Source organism: Ciconia boyciana, chromosome 1, assembly GCF_034638445.1.
Source record: "Ciconia boyciana chromosome 1, ASM3463844v1, whole genome shotgun sequence".
Lineage (NCBI taxonomy): Eukaryota > Metazoa > Chordata > Aves > Ciconiiformes > Ciconiidae > Ciconia > Ciconia boyciana.
Window position 1 is genome coordinate 218,454,009 of NC_132934.1, and position 25,680 is coordinate 218,479,688.

The window sequence follows — 25,680 nt, forward strand, 5'->3', positions numbered from 1 at the left end:
TAAGCACTGACTATCAGCAAGGACATACATACGTTAAACGCACCCGGCTGTCCTGAGCAGAGCTCAGGGCCCTCCTGGGCGATAAGTGCCAAACAACGGACGAGTTGTCCTTGTTCCTGCAACCACCAAACACAGAGCTCGTGGGCACGCTCCTTTCGAGACCTTTTTTTAGAGCAAGTTCTAACGGGCCCATTGAACAAACCTGCTCCCAGATGTGCAGCCGCTCTCCACGAGCGGCTTCCATGAAAAGCAGCCGAGCTGCTCATCCACCGTAACCCGTAGGTGCTAAGCCAGCTCCTTGCAAATCCAGTGCTTAAAGCTCGTAACTATGGGAAACGTAGGGGTTCGGTGATATCAGAAGCAAAAAAAAAAAAAGTATGTGCTTGTGGAAAAGAGACAAATGATGACCAACGTAAGTTGCATGAAGAACCGAAGGGAAAAAAAAAAACCCAAACCAAAACGAAAAAGCAGCAAGATGAACCATTTTTGCACAGTTAAGAACAGTACGATACAGGAAAAGTAGCCAGGTTTCCTTCCCCCCAAGAGTTTCTTTTAAATAAAGAATGATCCTTTGTCACATATCATTGATGTTTATTTCAAGACATGCCACGTCAAAAAAACTTGCCTTTAATATTGCATTATAAAAGCACTTTACATCTCATTCTGCCTTTAAGTTATCGTTGTGCAGAGTTGCTATAAACCCAGGGCAGGGCACGAGTCTAGCATTCATTTCAGGAATGAAGAATTCCAAATCTTTTATGCCCGTTTCCTGGTGAAAGTGGTGGTGAGGACGATTCCCTTTCTCTTCCCCGGTTGGTTATTTTAGATGGTAGAGGGGCAGAAGAGAACAAAGGAGGAGCCTGAATATTTGCTTGCAATTGTTCATTTAAGTAGCAATCGCAACACAGACTCAAGAATTCCTTCCTGCACTGTAACTCAGCCATATTCGCCCAGCAAACAATGTATTTACAATTGTGTTTATTAACTTACACAGCAACTTCACAATGACTAGTAAAGATTAAAAGGGTGCACTTCTAGTGTGTTCGATTCCGTGTTTCTCGGGTAGCTACATCTCGCGACATCAGCAAAGCTCTAAACAGATTCCGCAGCAAAACAAACCAGAAAATTACTGAAAATAGTAAAAAATTAAGCCAAGAAATAAATATCGAAGAAAAACGGTTAATTGTAAGCCTAGTTAAATAGAAAACTAAATTACTCATCGTTTAACCAAACTATACAGCTCTAGTGAACCAAACTAAACCAACTTGGAAGACTGAACATAAAAAAAATGCTAAAAAATAAAGGCATAAATCTGCATAATCGTAAGTTGGTTTCCATCCTATCACACTCCCTTCCTTTCCATCTAAGATCTCTTGACTAGATTTCTGTATGATCAAAGTAAACAGCCCTTCCCCAGTCGACCTACGACCACGCTATGGAAAAGCGGGTGCAATTCCCCCTTCCGCCACCCCCTCTCTCCCAGCCGTGAACTGGCCTGTGAAGACAGCATCTCCACTGGGTAATCCGGCTGCTCTTTCCTCTTTCTGCCAAATTTAAAAGGTTTCAATCCGCTTCGGCAGGTTTTAGTGCCAGTCCTGAATTCACTTAGTATTTCCCCTAAAAAAAAAAAAAAGAAGCAAAACGCTTTCTCCTCCAAACAGCTGAAACGTTACGTTCCCATCTCTCGGGCAGTAATAATTTACCTCATTGGTGTTCTACATAAAAGGAAAAAAGAAAAAAAACGACCTCTTAAAACTCATCTTGCACTCAAAACATATTTCCCTGTTTCCTGCAAGTGTTTTGCTAATGCTCATCCACCCTTTCCTTCCCCCCCCAAATCCTCCAGAAGCCATTCATCTCGTTCAGAAAGACACCTTGTATTTCTCAGTATGCTTTCTTGGAAATGTGTTCACGTTGCCTCTGCAAGAACTAAAAAATCCAGTAGCCTTTCGTGGTGTCGAAACCCCCGCAAAGGCTGGTTTCCAAAAACGTTTGGGGGTTTGAAAACCAGTCAGACTATCTCTGCTCAAAAGATCAAGAGCTTGGTTTTAGATTTTTTTTTTTTATTATTGTAAGGATAAGCATTTAACCCTCGGCATACGCCACCTCCGCTTGCATTTCTGACTGCTGTCTAGTCATTTCCAGTTTGTTAGAGAAATCAAGTGGGTAAGATTTGCAAGCATTCTTCTGCACATACATCTCGTCTAAGTCCAATTCAAAACTTACTCAGTTTCCATCATTTCAAAGTGCAATATCATAACATATTAAAAAAGGAACAAATATTAAGAAATTGTACCTATTTTTTTTTAAAGTTATAACTAGAATATGCTGGAATATTTTGGCTTTTTTTTTTTTCTTATAAATAATGAGGACACTGACATTTTCTTTGTGTGTGTGTGTGCTTGTGAAGCTAATAGATCATCTCCACGAGACAGCCAGCGATGATGAACTGCAATACGTTATTACTGAAAGGGGAAGGTTCAAGCCAATATTCACACTGCAGTCAATGAAGAGTAAAGGGAGGGAAAGCAGTGATGTTCTGGAGAAAGGTAGAAGCCACGTGGTATTAGCAGGAACAGCCTCCTTCACTGACAGGCTGCTCTTGAGGCTTTTCCAGTTTTATGTCAATCACTGGAAGAAAGAAGTTAAGGCAAACACATATCCAACTCGGTCTCCCTGCCAAGCACAGGTAGGGCGGTGCTTTTTCAGTTCTGTACTTCCCAAAGTACTTGAAAAGTCTTTCAAAAGCTCTTGAAAAGACCAGCTTCACACTAAAGTCAAGATACAGGTTTCTCAGCAGCCCCTCTTGCCCTGGCATCGGCACGTTCTTAAGTACGTAGCAGAAACAACGTCAGACCCCACATGTCTGTCTCTAACCAGAGTCTGCTCTTCCCCAGCGATCTCTTCTTATTCCAAAGCGATTGCTGGAGTAATTAAAGATCTATACGCTGAAGGGTCTAATTGCCATTTTCAGAGGGAACCAGTAACAGCTCCGAAACCCACGGTTTCAAATCAATGCTAGATTCAGTCTTCCAGCACTGAGAGCAGCCCCTCCAGCTGCTGGGCACCCAGGAGGGGGTCAGCCTGCTGGCTCCAAGAACAGCTAAGCCCCGGAGAGAGCAGGAACCCAGAGGAACCCATGGAAGGACAGCTCGCTTCCTTTGCAAACTCCTGCTCCTCTACACTTCACAGCCAACTGGCAAGTACTTCCCTCTCACTCCCCTCTCTGCACTCAGCTTTGGGGCAGGCAGGAGAGCCTGTCTGGCTTTGAAAAAGGGCTGTGAATACAGATGGCAGCGTATGCTCTGCTAAGAGAATCCCCCAGCAGCATATTCTAGCTAGGCCATTCCTTCTCACGCTGTGCGCATCACTAACCCCCGAGTACTCACACCACCCGCAGCTCACAGATGCGATGCTCCATACGCGCCGTCCTAAACTCTCCGATCAATCCTTCCTCTAGTTAAACCGCTCTGCTCACCCCACCGCCAGCCAACAAAACCCCTGCCGTCTCCCTGAACTCACCCCTCGCAACGACAGCTAACATCCAACAAGACCATAAGGTCGCTGGAGAGCTTGCTGCTCTGAACCAGCCTGTGATAAGCTACTCCCTTTGTGGCACTCCAATTCCCAAGTGATGCCCTGGAGTTACAACGCTTACGTAGCCTTTCACAGGAGGAGCTTTGAACGTTAATCCCCAAATCCGACTCACGGCAGTTCAGCACAAGTCTCAAGCGTTTCTCTTATCAGTTAACACAGAGGCAAATAGGTCACACAGCTGGTACTTCCGACTTATTTCTTTAGGGGGTTGAAGTTGCTTTTTACAGAGGTTAGGAGAAAATAAACACAAAAAGGGAAACAAAAAGACCAATAATTCATCTCAAATATTTGGTCTGTTTGTTTCATGGATCTAAACCTCGATACACATCGAAGAGTCAGAGATGCTTGAAATGAGCCTTGCCAGCTTCATCACCAAGCACGAGCAGTTCAAGATCCTTGAACCCTCAACGTTCTGCAAAAAAAGCCTACGGAAAATCCCCCACCGTTAATCCTAGCGCAGCTGTCTGGGAGACAATCATATTCAATGTCTGCTATCTGCAGTCTGCAGGAAGTCAAATTCAAAGTGCCCTTATTGTGCTCCCATTTAGAGACCGGTGATCAAACTCACTGATAGGGAAACCGCAGGCCCATCAGCCAGTGCATTCTACCACCTTCCTCTCTATTAATAAGATTGTTGCTCATTAACCTTTTGGTGACCTGCATAACAAAATATTTTTGATCAATCAAGTCCATATCACACAAAGCTTGTGCCTTAGCAGTTGCAATCCACAGCTTCCCAAATCCTCCTTTCCCCTAAGCAGTAAGACACTCGACAGGAGATGTAGTTTCAGCACCAGGCTCGTCCCCTCCTACAGTTCCTGCCGCATCCTTCCTCCAAAGCACCGCTTCTCCTCCATTTACCAGCTGCCAGCTACGCGATCCCTGCCGCAAATAAAACTGACAACCCTGAAAAAGTTCCTCTCCTCAAAAAAGCTCACCCACTTCTAGCATCTCATCCACTCTTTCAATCAAGATGCAAAGCAACCTGGAAGTACCCACCATGATCTCCCCCACTCTGTCCATCCGCCTCCCATCCAGCACTCCTGCTGCAGGAGGAGCTGCGCGCAGAGGCAGGCAGCTCTCTCTCCACCTTCTACGTTACCTTTCCTCTCTACTCCAAGCGAGCAGAAATGGCGAGTCAGGTGAGATTGTAAGAAGTGGCTCGGTTATCACGGAACTTCTTTCACACCTTCAGAGCTGTGCTGAACAACCACAACCACTCCTACAGTTTTGTCACAAGCCACCCACAAAAGAACCCGCATGGGCTTAACTGCCCTCCCCAAACACACCCAGCTGGCCAGGTAAGCAATTCAGATTTAGCCATACTGCTTGGAAAGCTTTATCCCTTTTCCATCCCTCATGCCACCTCTTTTCCCTTGCCCAAGACTGATCCCTTCAGTTGAGTCTTCTCCTCCCTCGCACCACACCGATGCCTGCCCAGAGCTGCCTGGGGTCAAGCACTGCAAGAGGCTGCCCTGGGAGGTTACGGGATCTCCGTCCTTGGAGATGTCTGAAGTTTCCCTGAACATGACCCTGAGAAAAAGTGGCCTGATTTTGGTGTTAGCCCTGCTTTGAGCAGGAGGGTTGGAGAAGGGACCTATAGAGGTCCCTTCCAACCTAGCTTATTCTAGGATACTGCAAGTCAGATCTGAGTGTCTGCTCTGCAAAAGCCACAGAGATTTTTCAGGCATCTTTGCAGCCATTTTCTCCCACTTCACAGTCTCCCCCTCCCTCCCCACATCCAACCTGCTCAAACACTAAGCAAAGAATCTTTCTGGATCTGTTTACACTCTTCTGCACCTTCCCATTGTCCTCCCTTCAGCTTTCATTCACTTGTCCTCACTTTTATACTACCTCATAGCCCTAAGCATCCCTACTTCCCCTGCTTTACAGTAGATGCTTCCACCCTTAACACCCCTAGTCCCAGCCTTCTATCCCACCAAGCCTTCTTGCTCAGTACTTCAAGCTCAAAGGTTACCTGCCCCTATTCCCCCTCTCAGGCCTCTTTTGGGGATGTCCATAAGCTGACTGAGGGCTGCAGGAGAAATACCGCTCCCTCCTTCCTCCTTGTTATTCAGGGCCTGCATTTTCCTCGTCCACAGTAATGCCTGGCAGCACTTTGCCACCGCTGAATCGCAGCACAGACGCATAAAGGATACTGTCTTCTCTACTTTTGTCTTGTGTGCTTTCCATTCCAGGCAAGGCAGCTGCCACGCGTCGGAAAAGCTGCAAAAAACACACAGGGAACAGATCAAAACAATCGTACTTTAAAGAGCGCACACCCCAGTTGATACAGTTCAAACAATGATTCAATACATCCTTTGGTACTATTTACACTGCTTACACCAAAAAGCCTGACACCAAATATAACCTTTATTCTTAGGAAATGGCAAAACACGTTTTTGTGGTTATTGAAGATCAAATGTTACTGGCTACAAGCAGCAAACCTTCTATCACCTTCTCTGCAAATATGCTCTGTTTGGAATCCAGCATTTCCACCTCACACCTGTCACAGTCCACAGACCCCAACAACTTCCCCACGTCAGGTGGAAACACAACCTTCACACCTCCACAGAGTATTAGTTACACAGGAGCATGGACACACTGATAAAGTCAAAGACAACATCCAGAAGTCTGTCACCAATATTGGCCAAGCTGGCACGTACAGAAGAGCGTCAGAATAGGGCATGGATGTAATGACATCCCCTAAGCATCTTCTTCCAGGCTCCACGTATCTGTGGCTCAGGCTCCCTGTGAACCCAGACAAAGGATCTTTCTTTCAGGCATTTACCCAATCCTTTTCTGAGCGCCCTCAACTTTTGGTATCCAATCCATCCTTATCGTATGTTCAGCCCACACACAGGGTATAAAACACCAAACAGGAACATGCGGCAAGTGCACTTGCAATCCCAAAGCAGTTGTTCTACCTCTTGCTTGGACGCTGTCTCCAGTTTCCCAGCAAGGTCTTCACTCCAAACTCTCTTCATAGTTTTATTCAACTTGAAGGAGGCTGAGAGGTAAGACTGAACGGGAGCAGTTCCCTCTCCCACATTTCCTACCTTTGCCCCCAAGGCTCAGACTTTCGGTTCCCACCACGTGGCATTTCCCCAACCCTCTGGGCGAGGAGCCTACAGATTTGCTCACTGTTACTGCACGAGAATTCACTTGAATTTCCTGAGCCCACAATAGTCTTCTCCCGCACAGGAACAGCACGGTTAAGGCTTGTCCTTCAGCTGAGTGTCGTTTCTCTGAGAAGCTGCCATCTTCAATTGGTAGGAACCACACCAGTTTCAACAGTAACGTTCTCTTTTTTTGCATCCCTCAGCGAGGGTGTGCGCAGAAGGAGGAGAGGACAGGACAAATCTGATGGATGGATGAATAGCCTTTGCTGTTCATCAGGGTTATCAAATGATCACCTAATGGTTTCTTACCTTTGGAGAACAGCCCTAGTAGAGTTTTGGTCGCATGCTGATGCGCTCAGCACACACACAGATAGAAAAGCAGATGACATACATTGCATTAATGTTTTTACACCATTACAGACGTTCTTACTACTATGTATTTCTTGCCTGCATGTCATCAAGCACCCAGGACATTAGATGTTTCCAAGCGCTCAACACCTCCGTCCATCGGTGTGTTAAAATCACCCCACTGCATGCCTGACAGCAGCTCGGGAGTCCCAAAACGCTTGGGTGCAAGTCTGACGTCAGCCTTAATGTGTTAAATTGATATTACTACACATTATCTCAGTCCTCTCCTCAAATGACACAAAGCTAAACCACTTATTCCCAGTGACCCACTTTCCACTGAAAACTGAGCCAAGCCCCTGTCAGTCTGTTTCTATTACGACTGTAGGTACCTGAACAGCTTTGCAGATCAATGCCCAAGTGCTTTTGCAAATTTGGCCCTGAGCATCCAAATGATGCTGGGAAGACATTAAGACAACTTTGTCGGCTTGACAAGTACTGCCCAAGCTAATCGGGAACAAGCCCCCAGGTTTGTCAGGTGCAGCTGTGACCTTTGCAGGGCAGGAGTACAAACACACTATGCTTGTTGGTGTCTGACCTTTGCTGTCACCACTGTTTGTTACTGACTGAAGAGACTACTACGTGAGGAGAGGATAAAACTGACAGGTAGAAGGCAGCAAAGCTGCATTCCTTTGCAATTCCCATCATGTCCCTCATAACCACTCTAGAAACCATCTCCAGCATCCTCATCCCTTTTTCACCAACAGCAACACCACTTTGTGGGCATACACTGGGTCTAGCAAGTCAGTTCTTGATGTATCTCACTGATTTGAGCCAAAAACTTCAAAGCAAAAACACTTAGTATCCCCATCTAAGTTTCCATTAACCTCTGCCATTATCCTGAGCCTCCCAACCTCACTGAAAAGTTCAGGCACATTCTCCTATGTCAACAACGAAGTAACAAAGAGCATGTCAAAATTCCAGATGCTACACTGTACTAGCCACCGACGCTGAACAGACAGCAGGAATGCACGACCACCCAAAAGTATAAAAGCAAGAGAGACCTCCTGGTCAGAATTAAGGTAATTTTGACAGAGGGAGAAGCTAGACATTGATCTAATTGTAATCCTTGTACAAAAAATATTCTATCAATTGAGCTCACCACTTCTTGTTACTGTATCTGCTTGCCTCATCTCACCACCACTCTTAACTCTGCCTGTAAAAGCAAGGTAACTCTGCCTGTAAAAGCAAACTACCATTTTCCAAGCATTTTAAAACTAGTCAGACATGACCACTTTGGCTTATAAGAGTGAAATGGGGGAGAAGAAAGAAGCTGCGGACTTTCAGAGCAATCTCCCATCATATCCTCATGGTCAGCATTATTTTTCCTTGCCATTCCAATCAGACAAGAGGACAGCGCTGCCAACCTTCTTAGCTTTATTACTTTTCAAAAGGCTTTTCATTCACTCAGTATAGCACTAGACTATTCATTATAAGGTTTTTTGCATCTTGGAGATGATCAAGGAAGTAATTGAGGTTCAATCTCATCTTCCTCTGGAAGCCTTAAAAGTTCTAATACTATATTTGAATCCATAAGCACTTTGCAGTCTCGATGCTTTGTTTGTCTTTAACAGTCTTCAATAAACTTCCCGACTCGATCACACTTGGGTACAGAAGGTTCTGACTCTCGTTCTTTGCTGGGCTTTGTCCCTAAAATTACTTCTACTCTCAAAACGTTCAATATTCAGCAAGCTTTCACGGGTTGATCAACGGATATCAACTTCAATTTTATGAAGGAAAACAGCTTTGGGACTTCTGGGCAAAAAAGAAAAAAGGCTTACTGGACAGCCACCAGACTGCATTGCAAAATATTCAAATACCATCTACAGTTACGCTTTCAGAAGCATACTAGTGTCTTGTCAATGCATAAATAGATGATATGGTAAACTCCGCTCCTCTCTGGCACACCACTTCATAGCTACACCTATCCCTATTAGTTCTGCAGGGGAAGATCTGTTAAACCTCTCACCCCTCCAACACACACTCCCTGCTGATATGCAAGTGATACGTTAGAGGTAGAGAACGGAGCAAATTAGTTCACCTACCCTTCCGGTACACTGCTTGCTTTTTTTTTTTTTGCTCTTATACTTCAGTCTTAAGAGTAATTTTGATCCAGTTCTTGGCACTGAAGGTTTGGGGGAGAAAAAAAAAAATCCCTCCCATCAGTTTTAAGGATGGATATGCAACAGAGTGTGGCACAATCCTACCAGATCGTGCCTAAATTAGGTTGCTCACTTGACATCTTTGCTCTCCTAGAAAGAAGGAAATGCACCATTTCATACAGCTCTTTGCTGATGTCATGCACTTTGAGATCCTGGGTGGAAACAGCATTACGAAAAAAAACCAAAATTGTTTTAAACTGTGGCATTGCTATTTATTTCTCCCTTGTACAATACGTAGAAAGCGAGGGATGCAGTTTATAGAGGGGAGGGGTGGGGAGTCTCAAAAAAACCTCAGCTGATGGGAACCAACTGGAATTACTGCATTTAAACCAAGCTGCTGACAGAAAGGCTAAGTGTTTAAAATACAGTAATCCTTTCTTTACATTAAGACCAGGAATAAAATTATGCCTTTAGCGGTATTTCTCCCCTAAATTATTTGACTAAAAAAAGGAATTTGGCAACTAAGAAAATCAACTTTCTTTCTTATTAACCTTCTGCTTATCATCCACAGCATATGTGAACAAATCCAATTACGGAAGCTTCACGATGGTTAGAAAGCAGCCTTCTACGCAGGGACCTTACTGCTTCGCAGCGCCTTCAGGAGCCAAGCCAGCAGTCTTATCTCACTGAAAAAAGTCGCAGGCAGTTGCACATATATATATGCCTATATAATATAGTGTATATATACACACACATATATGTACATGTATTTGTGTGTGCGTGTGTGTGTAAACACACGTGTATGGGTGAGCATTCAGGACTTTCTTCCCTAGGCAGGAGTTAAACGCAGCCATCTGAAAGACTGAGGTACACAAAGTCTCTTTCAGCATTCAACCCTCCAATCTCCTTCCTGATTAAACTCTGAAAAAAACCCTCATCTCTCACTATTAGTTTCAACTCATTTGCCAAACTGTGCCTTTCTTACTGCTCCAGCCAATAAATCCCCAACAGATCAGTGTCACAAACGACTGTAGGGATAAAACAGTTTTCACTGTAACACTCCTGCAGCAATACGGAAAGGACAGGAGGATCACTGTCCGGATGGAAAAGCCAGGCAAGAAACCTGTTCCCCAACGCAAAGCAAACAAAAATGTTTCCCTAATTCTCATTCTCCAAGGAGAGCCATGCAACTCAAAGAATAATTCTTGCCCATCAGATAGACAAAAATCAAAAGACAGGAGAAAGAGCCAAGCTGCTAGATGCAGCCAGCTCTGTGAAAACAGGGTTACTCAAGGGGCCATGGTCCTTTAGCTACTGCCGTGAGAAAGTTTTTCTGCCAAATACCATATTCAGCCTGTGGCTCTTTGAGAGCAAATGTGAAGTGTGCCAGGTACCGCTGTAAGGAGGTCTTCAGGGCTCTCCCTCCCCTCTCTTTCTACAAGACAGCAAAATGAACCCTGACATATTCTGGGCATGAAATCCACAGACTCATAATAAGATGCCCTGAAATACAGACTGCTGAGATAGAACATGAATCTCAGAGTCTTTTAAAGCTTATTCAGGGCTGACAAATAAAATGAATCAGAGACTACGATTCTCTGCATTAACTGAAGCAAGCTATCTACTTCTCTCCTCAGTCTTCAGGCTCCCCTGGCAATCAGTCTTTGCTGAAACTTGCAGTATCCAAAAGCCAATTTTTTCCCCTCTATTGCATCAATTTAACCCCAGAATAGTACTATCACCATTTTTACTCCGTAATATCATCCACTCATTTTTCCTTCAACACCCCCTCCCCAAAGCCACAAGGAACAGTAAGCGTATAGGACCCTGGTGACTGGAGACAGCTCTACCTTAACAGATCCAACAGCACACAGCAGCTGTACGTACAATCTGGTTTGACAGTGTGCAACTAGAAGAGATGAGGCTTGCCCCAGCAGCTCATCAGATCAGTCCTCGGGGAAAAGAAATGCCAGAGAAGTCATAAAACGAAAGCCTGCCGTGTCCAGGTTTCAGCCAGCATGTACATAGGCTGAAAATCCTCTGTACTTCTCTGTAGCGACTGCACGGAGATCCACCTCTGAGCCTCTAAATCAAGCCACAGGTTACTCACTTCCACCTCACTTCCCCAGTACTGCGTTAGGTGAGGTGCCGTCTTCTGAGCTGTCCCCTTTCAGGGGAATGGCAAAAAAAAAAGCCTGTCAGCAGTATGTTCCCCTCTATTTCTTTGTTGGTAGAAGAGCCTGGCATTGAAATACATGCTGTTTGAAGTACGGTGCAACTCACCTTCTGGGGTCACACTATAAAGCCAGGCACTCTGGATTTGTAGGATAGCTACAGTGAGCAGAGCTGAAGACAGTGCCCTTTCCTCTTATCAGTGCTGCCTTCCAGCAGAAAAGGATGAACAAGAAGCTAAAAGTAGCACACAAGTTCAAAAGTACCCTGGCTTCCCACTGACAGCTAGCAAACAAGTGACATGGCCGAGGAGGTGAAAAAGTCTTAGCCATTACCCTCCCCAAGCAGGACAAGAACTTAAGCTTCTTCTGTAGCCTTAATGGGGCAAACACTCCTTTTGAAGCCTTGTGGACAGCATCCCTTGGAGAACCCTAGTGCTTGGGCCCATACAAACAGCACTAAGATTCACCACCTGTGAGATGACATTATTCTTCAACATCTGACCAAGACTGGAACAAGGTTAGCGTGCTGGCTAGTGCCCCATAGCACCTCCCAAGCTGCCTGATGGCTGCCTCTGCTCTGGCTAACCCTGCCTGGCAGTCAGACCTAGGGCAGTGAAGGCAGGTGGGTTGCAAATCACGTCTCCAGGACTTGCCTGCACACAAGTGACACTGGAATTCACATCTCTGACCTGAAAGAGAGGATGGAAAGAAAGCAAGGAAGCTCTGGTGGGCTGTACACGAGGCATTAGTACAGAGCTCACTCTGGAATTGGTAACATCAAGATGTCTACATCCGGCACCACACAGAAACCAAAACCTTAATGTGAAAGGGATGGAAATGCAAAGAAGCCAACAATGGAGGACTGAGGGTTCCACTTCATGCCAAGTCTCCTTCTGCATTAACTTGTGCCATTCCCTACCTTTAACCCAGGGCACAGGATTTAGATCCAGGAGACAAATTTTGTGCCAGGAAGAGAGGACAGGGGAAACAACAGTGTATTGTCAGCTTTTCTGAACTGCTCAAGGCTGCCAAGTGAAGCAATCACAACCTGAGAAGTTTTAATACTGGGAGGCGAGAGTCGTGTGTGCAAGAAAAAGAAAAAAAACCAAACAAAACTAAATAGTTCATATTCCCTAATGTACCAATTGCAGTCAAACGCAGTATCAAAGCTGCATGGTAATTGCTAAATCTGAACCTAATGGAGAGACCAATGACTCGTCACTAGTCCAAGATTCACCTTTACATTAATATTTAATATCCGGCACTAAGTGATCTTAATTGTTACATAAATGTGTTTCATTATATGTAGTCAAAATATGGACTTTGTATCTAAAATAATTTGACACTTGAATTAAAAATCCTGTATGAAAATTAACTTGGACAGTAATTGTTCTGCAGAATCAGAATATATTACGGATAGAAGTTATTAGTTACGGGAAGGTCAAATTTGCATTCAGCTTATTAAAGAAAGATTTTATACAGGTTATGGGAAGGGTACCCATTCTGCAGTTGTACCCTACGCTTTCCATTTCATTGGGGGAGAATTTATTGACAAGTTAGTAAAATAAATTCATACCATTCAATAGAGAAGCTGCAAAGAAAAGAGAGAGCTAGATAACTAGTGGTATTGAAAGTCTTATCCTTTGAGAATTGTTTCAACAACTACTTATTAAAATAATAAAAAAATGAGAATTTCAAATATTCTGCAGTATAGAATAGTTTTGAAGTTCCTGAGAATCCCAGTCCACGCCTGCAACACAAGGATCAAAACTCAGAAGAAAAATCCATTTTTAGTTCTTTTTTAATAACCACTCGTGTCTCTTGTTTTGATATTTTCAACAGAGAATGAAGTAACTTAAAAATCTGTCCTCTTGGCCAATTCTGAGAAGACTTCACACTGCATGAAGTACCCACTCGGATTATGATGCAGTGATATGCAACAGCCCCAAGTTTTTGAGATATTAACTGTTTATTGATGTTAGTGAAGAACAAGTATTATGTCTCGGAACACCAAATCTGCCATTTAATACAGAGGGAACTAGCCCCCAGGTTCCCACCACCACTTTTTATTACCAAATCTATTTTCTTACAGAAGTAGTCTTACGGCATGTAACCTGGCAATTAAAATCAGAGGCATAATTTGTCTAGACCTCCGTTATACAACTAAGAATTTTCTCTAGTGAGCATGCAAGCGAGGCTACAGCTACAGAAATGGCTTTATGCTCTGACAATCTCATTAGTACAATCCCTGAACAGCTTCAGTGTAAAATACAAAGAGACGAAGTTTGTTCCTTCATAATGTATTAAATGGAGCTACCATCCTTCATGATGAAGGCTGTGGTAGCTTTACAAAGCATATGTTTTATTAAACGACAGTATCTTATGCCAAAACGGACTACAGGCATACCAGACAAGATTTTCCTACTTACATCTCAAATTATTAGGGTTCCAACTGGCCCTGAAAGCCACAAGCTACCTTACAGGTTTGGACATGGACTCCTGGAAACGTGTCAGCTGCACAGCAACTCCCTCAAGGAAAGAGGGAGTATAGAGCTTCATCATCATCATCATTCCTTTCAGCGAGGCAACTGCTCTCAAGCGCACACCCTCTAGTCTAAGTAAACATTAAGGATTCCAGCACAGAATCCAAGCCTTAATTACAAGCCAGCCTCTGTGTTGTGGCAGGATAATTGGTGGACCCTGGAACCAAACACTTTTATGCTTGCTAATGCACTAAAATGCAGTGCTAAGTTAACACATCTAATTATTCCATTATATAGGGAATAATTTTGCTACTAATATACAAAGTCAAGGGATATTTTAAGAACGGACCCTTTAGTCCTGCCTGTAACATACAAAGTAATTTATAACCCTGTTTTAGCAACCTCTGATACAATTCTGCATGCAAACTATTTGTGTTAGCTATAAAATATACATGTGATTATATACATACACATGTGTGCGCACGTGTTTGCTCTGCAGAGACACTCAAGAATGAATGTCTTCTACGTCTTGCACTACTGCTTTCCCTCCTACCATAAGACCAGCTGCCAAATGCTTTAGCAGTCACGACTCCATATGAGAAATTGCTAGATCAATGAAAAAGCAGTATCCCATTACGCACCGAGTCAGTAGGGATGTACAGCTCTAGCTCTCTATTCATGATCTGCTAGGAAGCATATTTGATTTCATAACAAATAAGCTCAAACAAAATTTCTTTCATGTAAACACCAGATCAGTTCCGCAGCGTTTACTACTTTCACCAGTTCACTGTTTGCCAAGTGATTTATCTTCATTAACACAAGTGGTAAAACTTCATCTAGCAGGTCAGAATTTAAAGAGCCACAGCTCATCTCACAACATAAAACCTAATTTCATTGCAGTTGCATCAGCTCAAAAGACATTTCACTGCTTTCCCTAATTCAAAAGCAACTCATCATCTACCAGAAATAAATAGCTTCAGCTGCCCAAGAACATTTGCTCACGCTTTCAGTGCCTTCCAACAGAGTGGGAACACGAGTTTACACTGTCTCACTGTACAGTGGAAGCATTTTAAGCCATCGCATTCCTCCTTGACTGGTTTGCCCACATTCTTTCACTGAATCCATATCAGAAACAGTCCTCAGACCTGTGTTTCCCCAACTTTTTGGCTCATGCCTTAATCCCTTCAATCTAAACACCAAATCTGGATTATCAAGAATCCAGGAAGGTATGATTCCGTACCCACCAAGCTTTTTCAATAATTCCTCTTTTCTAAGGGGAAAGAAGTTTCAAGTAATTTGCTGTGAGGTCAGGGATCCTTCTGAACCTCAGCCAACAAGTCGACTCCAAGATGTTGCTCGCTGCGTACGGACTACAAATGTCCCTCTGCTACCCTTTGCAAAGGCTTCCCAATGTCTAGGGAAGTCCTATTTCCACAACGCTGCACTAACAGAAGTAGTTTCAGGGCTGGTTGCAGCCAACACGTTACTCACCTGTTTTACGTTGTATCCTGCTTTTGCACTAGTTTCAATGAACATTACATTCAGCTCTTTGGCTTTTCTTTCTCCTTCCTCGATGGACACTTGTCTGGGGAAGAGAACACAGAATTAGGAAAAAAAAAAAAACCAAACACCTTGAAAACTAAGATTTTCATCTTCAACCCAAGGAGGTGACTGCTCCATTACAGTTCTGAAAGCATTTCATGTTTTTTTCCCTGCACACAGACGCCACATACCGAGCACAGCTGTAGACAAGTATCACAATTTCATTGTACCAGATGGACTTCTACGGCACACCTGGCTCCAAAAGTAGAACTCAGCTTTCCAGTGGAACAGGTAAGTGGGCCAACTAGACTCCCCCAAATCCCTGTCCAGGAAGCTATGCTTTTATGTCTGAACAATTAGCAACCAATAGATTTTAATATCCAATCATAACTGTCAACTTGCAGTCCTCCAAACTATTTTAACAAAGGACCAAGCGTAACCACCTCCTACCAAATGAATTTTGCCCTGTTTGCCCCTGGCTAGGTGTCCCACTCATTAAGCAGTCCGCTACAGCAAAAACTGGGGGAAACTTTGATTCAAGAACTGCCAAACAAAAAACATGAGGTATATGAGGGGTGTATGTGTGCATAAACAATTCTTAAGAGGATGTTGTAAATCTGAAGTAAGGGTCACAAGTGAAGCTATTCTGTGGAAACAGGGATTTCAATCAAATCCCGAATACTTCCCTCACGCTTTTGCTTTCCCTTTGTGGCTTTTTACTCGTTTGTGTTAAGAACACCATAAACCCAGAATAAGCAGAGTACACAATGCAGCAAAAGCTGAAGATGCACAACTTCTAATAAAAATATTTAAGTTTGCCAACTTATGAAAATCCCCAAAGAGTTTTAAAAGGGAAGATTACCTGCACCTATCATTTGTATCTGAGCAAATCTATTAAGCATGAATATTTCTAACGACTTTAGCTTATTCATTCACTGATGCAGGTTGTAGTTAACACTCCATTTTCTCCTGACATCCAAAGAAGTTGGTGACAGTTTCTCAACTCATTCACAGCATTGTGCTGGAAACTCATGGTTAACCAAATGAAAGAAATTTTAAAATTGAGATTTCTCTAGTCACAGCCATCTCCAGCATAGGTAAAACAAGCTTGAGCATTTTTTATTTTTTTTTTTGGGGGGGGGGGGGGGGGGGGGAATCCAAGTCTTCTTTTTAAAACGGTTGTCTAGGAGAAAACAGCAGCAGATTAAGAAAAACATTTGAAAAATAAGTTATTCCTCCATACCTCTTATCTGCTAGATCTGTTTTATTTCCCACCAGCATAATGATGACATCACTGCCCCGTTCCGTTCTGACATCATCAATCCATTTTGTTGTTTGCTGGAACGAGTTTACATCTAACAGAGAACAGTGGAGAGGATTATCACTGCAGGTATTCTTCACAGATCACTGGTCAATACATCTAAGTCTCAAATAAAAGCTTGATATTCTCTGGAATTGGCATAATAGGGTGATGAAGAATCAGCAAGTGAAACCCTACGTCTCCCACACTGAAGTAAATGAAAACTTTAGCATTAACTTAAAATAGACTAGTACTTCATTACAGGTGAATTCAAAGCCAGGGAGTGCACTGAGTTGCTCTATAATTTGTTTTTGACAGCATCTAAAATGAGAAGTCTTATCACTGTGTTTTAGACCAGTTCCCTTTTTGTTTTTTAGTTCAATGTAAAATATTTTCTATAGAGAACGGGGATTAATGCGATATTGCATTCTACACTGCTCATGACTTGTGCATCTACAGCAAGAGGTTCCTACAGTTTCATTGCTTTTCAAAAGTACTTAATACCAGCTACACATTTTGTACAGCTTAATCACTTTTTACTTGCTAGGTTCAGGACTTTCTCTAGGAAATATCAGGGTTATACAACATATTAGCAACTCCTGTATCATTGAACACCAAGTTCCAAATAGTTTCCAAATCATTTGCATAGAACCAGAAATACAAATTTAGCCTATCCACAGACACTCTTTCTTAATGATACGTCCTTAAAAGCTGCAAGGGAAGAATTTTAGGAAGCTATCCTGATCTAATCAGTTATCTTGTTTGAAAAGTTGCATCCCGTAAGGAAAAACGAGTTCTGTAGAAGCTGCCATGGAGCTCAGCATCTGCCAGTTAGCTACACAAAGAGCATCTGAGTCGCCAAAGTAGTTTTCAGTACTTAAAAAAGGGGGGGGGCTCTGCAGCAGTTCTTGACAAGTATTGATTTTTTTAATGGCTTCTACTGCATAGTAATATATCGTATGCTAGACAGTCAAGACTTGATCACTTGCCAGCGTCTTAATTCTTCTCTTTACTACTTGGTAATATTGAATTTGCTAGGTCAGTAAAAAAATTTCGAAGTTCACAGCTAACCTGTAATTTTAGCTCAAATGAAAGTGCTATTTTGAACAATTAAAGCTTTTATAGGTAAAGCCCATATTCCTGCTGTACTCTTCTAGAATTTATAAATCAAAGGACGAGCGCTTTTACATTCATATAGAATTAGGCCATTGCTCTCAGTCAATTCTGGTTTAGAACTGAAAGTGTCTGAAGGTTTAGTTCTCCTAAAACAAAATTTCTGTTCTTTGTAAATACAGAAAGCTAGTAAGTTAGGGGTCTCTGGACTGAGGGGAGGGACAGAAGGAGAAGGGTTGAAAAAGCACTAATATTTTAGTTCACAAAAATGTACATACCTTAGTAAGAAATGAAAGAGCAATTGTTAAAGGATAAGGGCTTAGTGGTAAGTTTTACATATTGCAAAATGTGAAAGTGACTGATTCAAATGAAAATGCGATGTTAATGCATTTTCCCCCCAGCCCATGCCCAGATTTTTTTTTTTATTTTTTTTTTTGGGGGGGGGGGAGGGTGAATGGAGTGAAGCAAGCTACAGCTATCAGTGCAAAGTCTCTAATTTAAGAATTCAAATATCTATGAACATGATTCAGGTGTTTGAGACCAAAAGTCATAAGTGATATTACGATCAAAAAGCAGATGAAAGAGGGTAAAGTGCAACGAGACTAGCCAGGACTCAAGGCTTCAGGAGAATGCAATAGGAAAGGGTTACAAAATGATGTCGTTTGTAAGACAGTTTATACATTACAACAGCAGCGATCAGGTGGCTAGCTTAAAACTTGACTACAATAAAAGAAAACATGTTTTTTTTCATGCCAGAATGAAGAACAAGCAGATGACTGTGATAGGACATGCAAAGCTAGGCTAAAGGATGAAAGGGGCAGAGTATTAGAAATGCAGAATTCCCCCCACTCACTTGTGATATCATAAACAACAACTGCAACAGTGGAGTCACGAATGTAGCTAGGAATCAAGCTCCTGAACCGTTCTTGACCTGCTGTGTCCCATAATTGCAACCGTACCTAACAAAATCAGTCAAACAAGCAAGAAAAATAAGAAAAAGGTCAAACCCAGTGCAATATACCTACTTGTGATATCGTAAACTACTACAGCAGCAGCAGAGTCACGGATGTAACTGGGAATGAGGCTACGGAAACGTTCCTGACCCGCAGTATCCCACAGCTGCAACCTGATCTGTGGGTGGGAGAAAATTAAAAAAGCCAAACTGCCACTAAAAATAAAAGAGTAAATAAATTTTACTTTTTGAAAAAAGCTAAATAAAAATTATAAACTCATGCAGGAGATGACTGGGAGCAGCAGCATACTGTCTCCTTTACAGCAATCTCTCCCAAGCACTAGTAGTAGCCAAACTGGTATATGTGCACCTATCTTGGCTTTCTGCTGTCTTTCCTTTTTAAAAAATACTTCCCTTCCAAAAGGGGAGAAATAGAATTGCTCAGCTTTCAAACTGAGAGGACCAACAGGAAAACTAAGGCAAACGTTCACCTGCAGTTCTGCCTACACAAGATTTTCATGCTCTGCTGCTATCCTTTCCTCAGGACTCACACATGAAACCTCCAGCAGCCTGGAGGATGGTTGCTTGTGGAAGAATCAGACCACACACTGTAATTCTAAAGGAAGAGCCTTCAGCTGCTGTCAAAACACTGGAAAAGCTACTAATATGAATTTTTCCAGGAGGATAAAATGCTAGTTATGACTCTATATTTAAGCCTTAGCCACGCTGCAAAGTAACATGCACCCAGATGAGGCTGAATGTCTCTTACCATCAAGGTTCTGAAAGAAAAGGCAAGGTGTACTAAAAGCAACATGTACGGCAAGATGCGCAAGGGCCAGTTTTGCTATGGAAAGAACATCTCATCACTCAAGCACTTTCAATGCAGTCACATTTATTGCAGGTTTATACAATACCATAAGTTTATGCGGCACTGCACAATTTGCTTCTGCAAATAGCTCAATGGCTGAATTTCTTAATTAAGAATCTGAGCTCATTTTAAACCACAGGCTTGCTTCCACAGAGGAGGGATTTCATTTCAGGAACTAGAACTGCACCAAGCTAAGAAACAAGTATCATTTGTGGATGATTACTGAAGGCAACCTTCTTTTTAAACAAGTAATATTAAGAATATCGAGCTAGCTATTAACTGGCAACATTTGGCAATTTATATTTTATCTTTGTCTTGTGACATCAAAAACTGAAGGGGTTAAGCATGGTCCCCTTCTCCAAATTCCCACCATTACGCACCCCTCGAACTACCTTTCTTCAAAGAGGATGATACCATAGCACCTTCTGCCGCTTGTAAAATGGTATTCATGAGCCCTCCACAGGTGAACCAAAGGGTGATTTCCCATTTCCCCAAACAGAGAAGGGAGCTCTCTCCACAGCACTTGTCAGTCTGGAAGCAGCTGGTAGATAAAGGCTCAGTCTGTACTTCCAAGTGATCTCAGAGCTGTGGGCTGCACAATTACAACAGATGCTGCTCCTCATTCCTACTGTACATAGAGAAGTGCAACAAAAATCTTACTCACTGTTCGATCCTCCAAATACATGGTTTTCGATAAGAAGTCGATGCCAATTGTTGCCTGTAAAAAAGTGAAAAAACCAACACCTCTTAAATAAAACATCAGAACAACTGTAGTGATTTTCAGGGGAGAAAGCATTACTGCCACGTCAGAATTCAGCACCTGTAGCGCATCTCCAAGAAAAATATGCTGGTTTTCGTACTTTCAAGACATAGCTCTACCTGTAAGTAAGATTCAATAAGCAGTTTCCTTAATATCCATAACAATATTTTAGAGCACAAAAAGTTGTTAACCTTAACTTCAGTTTATGCATATTGACAGTTTAATCCATACAGTCATACAGGTATCAGCAAGGACTTTTATCCATATGACCTAAATTAGTGCCCATCAGCTGAACCAGGATATCTGGGCACGCTGTATTCTTACCGACTGCCAAGTATCTTAATGTATCTTAACTTTAAGCCTTTTTCGTTGAGGCTAAGGTGGACACCTTCACATCTGCTGCAACACAAGAGCACGTGCACACATGGCCCCCAACAATTCCTAAAGCTCAGTTAATACTAAAGCTCACTGCAGCATAACTGCATCCAAGTTTCTAGACGCTAGTGGGAGCTTCACATAGAACCTCCTCATATGTATTTAAGAGAAAGAGCAAAGCATTACTAAGCGCTATCAAGAGCTGCTTCTTGAATACATGATCTTCACCCCATTTTTCAAGGCTGCAGTGAGGGTGAATCTAAGCTCTAGGAGCTCGTTTGCAGCAGGGATACGACTGAGCTGACCTGTTGGGGCTATAAGGCTGCCCTGGCTTCAGCAGGACACTGAGCATCTCAAGCAGCTGCACTGCTCAGCAACATCAATAGAGCCTGGAAAACGTTCCAAACAAATTGATTTAAAAAGAAAAAAAAAAAAAAAGAAAAACACGCACACAACAGATAAGAGGTAAGTCTCTCAGCTAGGACAAAGAGGTTTGATACAATCTCTTCCCTGCTCTCCCACGCTGAAGCAGGTATTTCTAATGGAGAGTCTATTTTACTGTACCTGCTCCATATTGTTAGACTGCTATTATGCCCTCACTATATATCCCTATAATTAATTCCTTGTATTCTGCCAGATATTTTACACAGTAGGAATAAAGAATAGAGCCAGCCAGCCTGCTTGTGAGCAATACATGAAAACCAGCTGCAAATGAATTAAAAAAAAAAGCGCAGAACTGAACAATCCAAACTGAATTTCTGTTTGCAACTAAATATAACAACACAGCAGAAAATGAACTTTCCTTCCTGGATCAGGACAGCAGATTTGGAGTACCAGAGATGCATACGGGAAAAATAAATAGTGGTGGATCCCAAGGCAGCTACCCAGTGATTTTCACCTGCCATCAACAACCGTGACATTACCCATTCAGAGAGATGATACTGAAACTGTAAGGCGGATATGAGAAGCCTCAAAAGACTAATGCAACAACATGCTTCCCTTCTGCTTTTGTTTTCTATTGTTTTGGTAAAGGATACTCCGCGGAAGATTGCCTCAAAGTCGCTTCTATTTTCCCTCGTGTCTATTTGATTTTGCCTTACAGAAGAAACGCTACAAAACCCCTAAGATCTCATACCATATATACAAGTCAGGATCCCATTCTGGCTGACAAACTGCTGGAGACTCAGATTTTCTCTGCTCTCAGTAAGAGCTGGAACATGAGCTGCAAAGCCTGAAACCTGCCTCAGCCTGTACTTCATGCCATACCTCCCACACAGCTGCACGGCAGCAGGAGCTCTGAAGCTCACTCGCTGCCGTAAGAAGTTTCTGGATGCCGGATGGAAATGCAAGTGCCACGCAAGAAATGCATCGGCTCAGTGAGACTCCTGCACTTGAACACTCACGGCATGGGAAATGCGAGAGAAAGGCCAAGCACAAAACTTATTTTAGATCTGGGCGATGAAAATATTTCTATTAATCATGTTGAGAAGAACGTATGGCAGGTCTGTTACTTTCAAGCTGTGAAACGGCTCTTGACCTAAGCCCCCACAAGCTTTAAGAATTACATGGAATAACGTATTTGTCCACCTGTATTGTTCTGATCATATCACGACGATACAGAGAAGCAGCAGATGTCAAGGAGCGGACTCAGGCATTCTAGATCCCAGCCTTTTACTAAAATAGGTAACCTACAAAGAGGCATTTTGTCACAATTCTGACAGAAGCAGCAAAAAAGCTTGGGGGATCTTTACAGATCAGTTGTAAAGAGCTGTGCAATGTATGAGCAGAGGAAAAGTCTGCTTACCGATGGGGAAAAACACAGGGACATGAAACAAAGCTAATTACCGTAATTAAGGTGGAGGCAGGTTTGACCCGCTTGTGAAATGCTGTGCATCACATGGAACAAGCAGGAACTAGGCATGCTCTGAAGATGATGCGAGGTACTGTAAGTCCCAATTGCAAGTTTAAAGAAGACAAGCAGAACAAAAAAAGCTCAAGAGGGCCACACTACGGATGGGGCTGCGTATGAGAACATTTTTTAATCCATCCGTCCTTACAACACTACTGTCTAATAAGGAACTGTTGTTACCACATTTTATAGACTATACTTACACAGAATTACCCAAGACTATGCAAGGAACCTTGAGGCAAAGCAAGAACCTGAATTATCTTTCAAGTCACAGGCCAGCGTTTCAACTCAACACTGTCCTCCCTCTCCCCTCCTCCAAGAGGCTGCAGCTAAAGGGAAGCGTGGCCTATAATTCTCCTCTTGCATAACACACACAGAATCATCGTTGCCAACGTTGGTCTTTCGTTAGACATCGCATAAGGTGCCACGGAACAAGAAAAATCTTTCCTAGCATGTCCATGGACAGGAATAACTCCTGGTAAAATATACACCACCAGTGGCACAATTTTATTTCAGGTGTTTGGGTTTCCTTGACACAGTACAGTGAGTTCTTGATTCACAAATGCCACTTTCATGAAAACAGCTTATTAATAAGCTACAGGGGCAACAGCTGAATTCCTCTTATCTAGCAGCAAGGAAAACTAATGCACAGCACAGATTTTATTCAACGGCAGGTTTCTATTTTTACCAACTGAACACAAAAAACCTTGTTCAAATGATAGGTTGTGGCAGCTTTCAGAAAATATGCATTCAAAATTTATCAGAAATGTCCAGAACGAACAAATCATCCATCAACTAACCTACAGCTACAGTTAACCACGTACACGGTTTGATATGCATTATCATTCAAGTACTTGGCTTTGAGAGGTCTCTGTATAATCCTGGGCATCGAGACATTTATATTCTGGTTTGACACTAACATGTGGTGTGATTTTGGCCAAATTACTGGAGCTTTTATGACTCATTCTTTCTTCCAGCTACAGCAAAATAGGACATATCGCCCTACCTCTGTCATGACTTCAGTAAAATAGAGGTCTTTGGATGAATGACACTATACCACGTACATTGACAACCAAACTAGGCATGCATCAGTGATGGCTAAATTGAAGCTATCTTGTAAGCCCTTAAGGTTTCTTACTGTTTTAAGTCCCACTCATTCATTTTGCAATCATTTAGTATATTATGTCAGACCAGCTTCCCATGGAGACAACTATATTATCATAAAGCACAGAGGGTCAAACCTCTTCAGGAAAGAACTAGGACGCAAGCTCCGTAGAGAAAAGGAGCAGACCTGAAAGAAAAATACTGGGGGAGGGGGGGGACCAGATTAAATAAAAGAACTGCATTCACATGTCCATGTAATTACAGTGGGTAGAATTTGAAAGGATGTTTGCTCCCTTGGGAGCAATGATGTGTACTCTAGCCCTCCTACACCATAGAAGCTTTGCTTCTCCTGTAGTTAAGTGAGAACTTACATCTCATTCTATCCAACTAGCCTAGCAGCAGCAATAAGGAATTACTGAGGAGGCAGGAAGGAAATCATTAAGGGGTGAAGAGATTTAAACGAGATACTTGGATACACACTAAGTAACAGAAGAGTCACAGCATTTTTCTTCTTTTTTTCCCCATTACCTCCTCCTCCCACCCCCCTAAAAAGCCCTTCACATTCATCAGGGAACAGATTTTTCTCAGCTTAGTGTATTCGAACGTCACCAACTGTAACCAAGTCAGGAAACATGTTCTGCTTGGAGAAGACAGACTTCATGAAACTAAAGTACTTTTACAGCTTGCCACCTTTTCAAGCTCATCCTAAATTCTGGGAGTGGGCAACAATGATTGTTCTCCGAGAATTTAGAAAAGTTAGCTTGCGTCAACTTGAACTGATTTGTCACCAAACATAAAGTAGCAAGGGGGCTGCAGGACCAATTGGAATAAAAGACAACCACTGCTTCAGCCCCAACCTTGCCAACCCCAATCTCATTTAAATAATAAATAAATAAGCATAAATAAGCAGTCACAGGATGGGGACGTGCACAACAACCAGTTTTGTGGTCTTTGTTCCAGCAGACAGCATAAAATAGCGTCCTAAAGCACACCCAGCCCTACAATCCACTGCTTTCTGCTCCACAAGTCCTTGTTCACCCCACCGCAGAACCTCTTGCAGCTCAGCTTGCTTCTTTTTTTAAGAGAGCCAGGTGCCTGTTACATTTTCCCCACGGAGGCATTAGATCTGTGATGGTCTGGTAGCAAATGGTGAAAAAAACCCCCAACCTGGTAGACTTAACAACTGCTATTCCTTGGGTACACCCAAGAAGCCTGTCTTTTCGAACCACAGCTCATCCTGGTGCAAGCAGCAGATAAGCTACTCGAGCAGAATCCAACACTGAGATGCCATTCTGAAAGGTTATTAAAACACAAAGCTTAAAGATTTTACAGTTAAGAATTTGGTCAGTGTACCAACTCTTATCCGCTGCAATCAAATGGATTCTACCTGCAATAGAAGACACGGCAACAGAGGGGCCTTACAGAAGACAGTAATATGGATTAATTTACCTGGTAGGTGTTGTCAAAGCTGTCGTACATGAACCTGGTGATCAAGGAAGTCTTCCCCACTAAAAGAAGAAGAAAAAAAACACAGATTCAAGGAAGAGTTTCAGCACAAGTTTTAAGCAAGTGATTTTAAAATGGTTTCAGGAGGAGTTTTACCCTGTGTCCAACAGATCTGTACTATGCAATTAAACTTCCTACAAGCAAAAGAGCAGTTATTTGACTTTACAGTTGCGAAGTCACTGGCAGGCACATTTTTTTCTGAAAAAGGCTGGCTCCTGTATCATTCCTGAGCATCAGTTTTACTCTTAAACATTCACGATTTGAGACGAAAAATTGAAATAATGAGGGGTCCAGTTTCTACCAATTCATTCAAAAATTTGAATTGAACTAAATGAACAAATGTCATAGGTCTGACAACCCCTACAACA

At 42.6% G+C, this 25,680-nt stretch overlaps 1 protein-coding gene across 2 annotated transcripts in view; it reads right to left on the reverse strand.

Annotated features, from left to right (window-relative positions):
• Positions 1–2,389: 2,389 nt before the first annotated feature.
• Positions 2,390–25,680, reverse strand: part of RAB6A (RAB6A, member RAS oncogene family) — a 61,745-nt gene continuing 38,454 nt past the window's right edge. The window contains exons 2-8 of one of the 2 annotated variants that reach the window (XM_072850954.1): positions 25,256–25,314; positions 20,323–20,376; positions 18,692–18,797; positions 16,669–16,780; positions 15,375–15,468; positions 5,757–5,823; positions 2,390–2,631 (exon numbers count right to left, since the gene is read on the reverse strand). In XM_072850954.1, coding sequence (XP_072707055.1) covers positions 2,567–2,631; positions 5,757–5,823; positions 15,375–15,468; positions 16,669–16,780; positions 18,692–18,797; positions 20,323–20,376; positions 25,256–25,314 — 557 coding nt within the window. In that variant the 3' untranslated portion in view covers positions 2,390–2,566. Of the gene's footprint in view, positions 2,632–5,756; positions 5,824–15,374; positions 15,469–16,668; positions 16,781–18,691; positions 18,798–18,863; positions 18,970–20,322; positions 20,377–25,255; positions 25,315–25,680 lie in introns of both variants that reach the window. The other variant, XM_072850952.1, reaches the window with a different exon arrangement.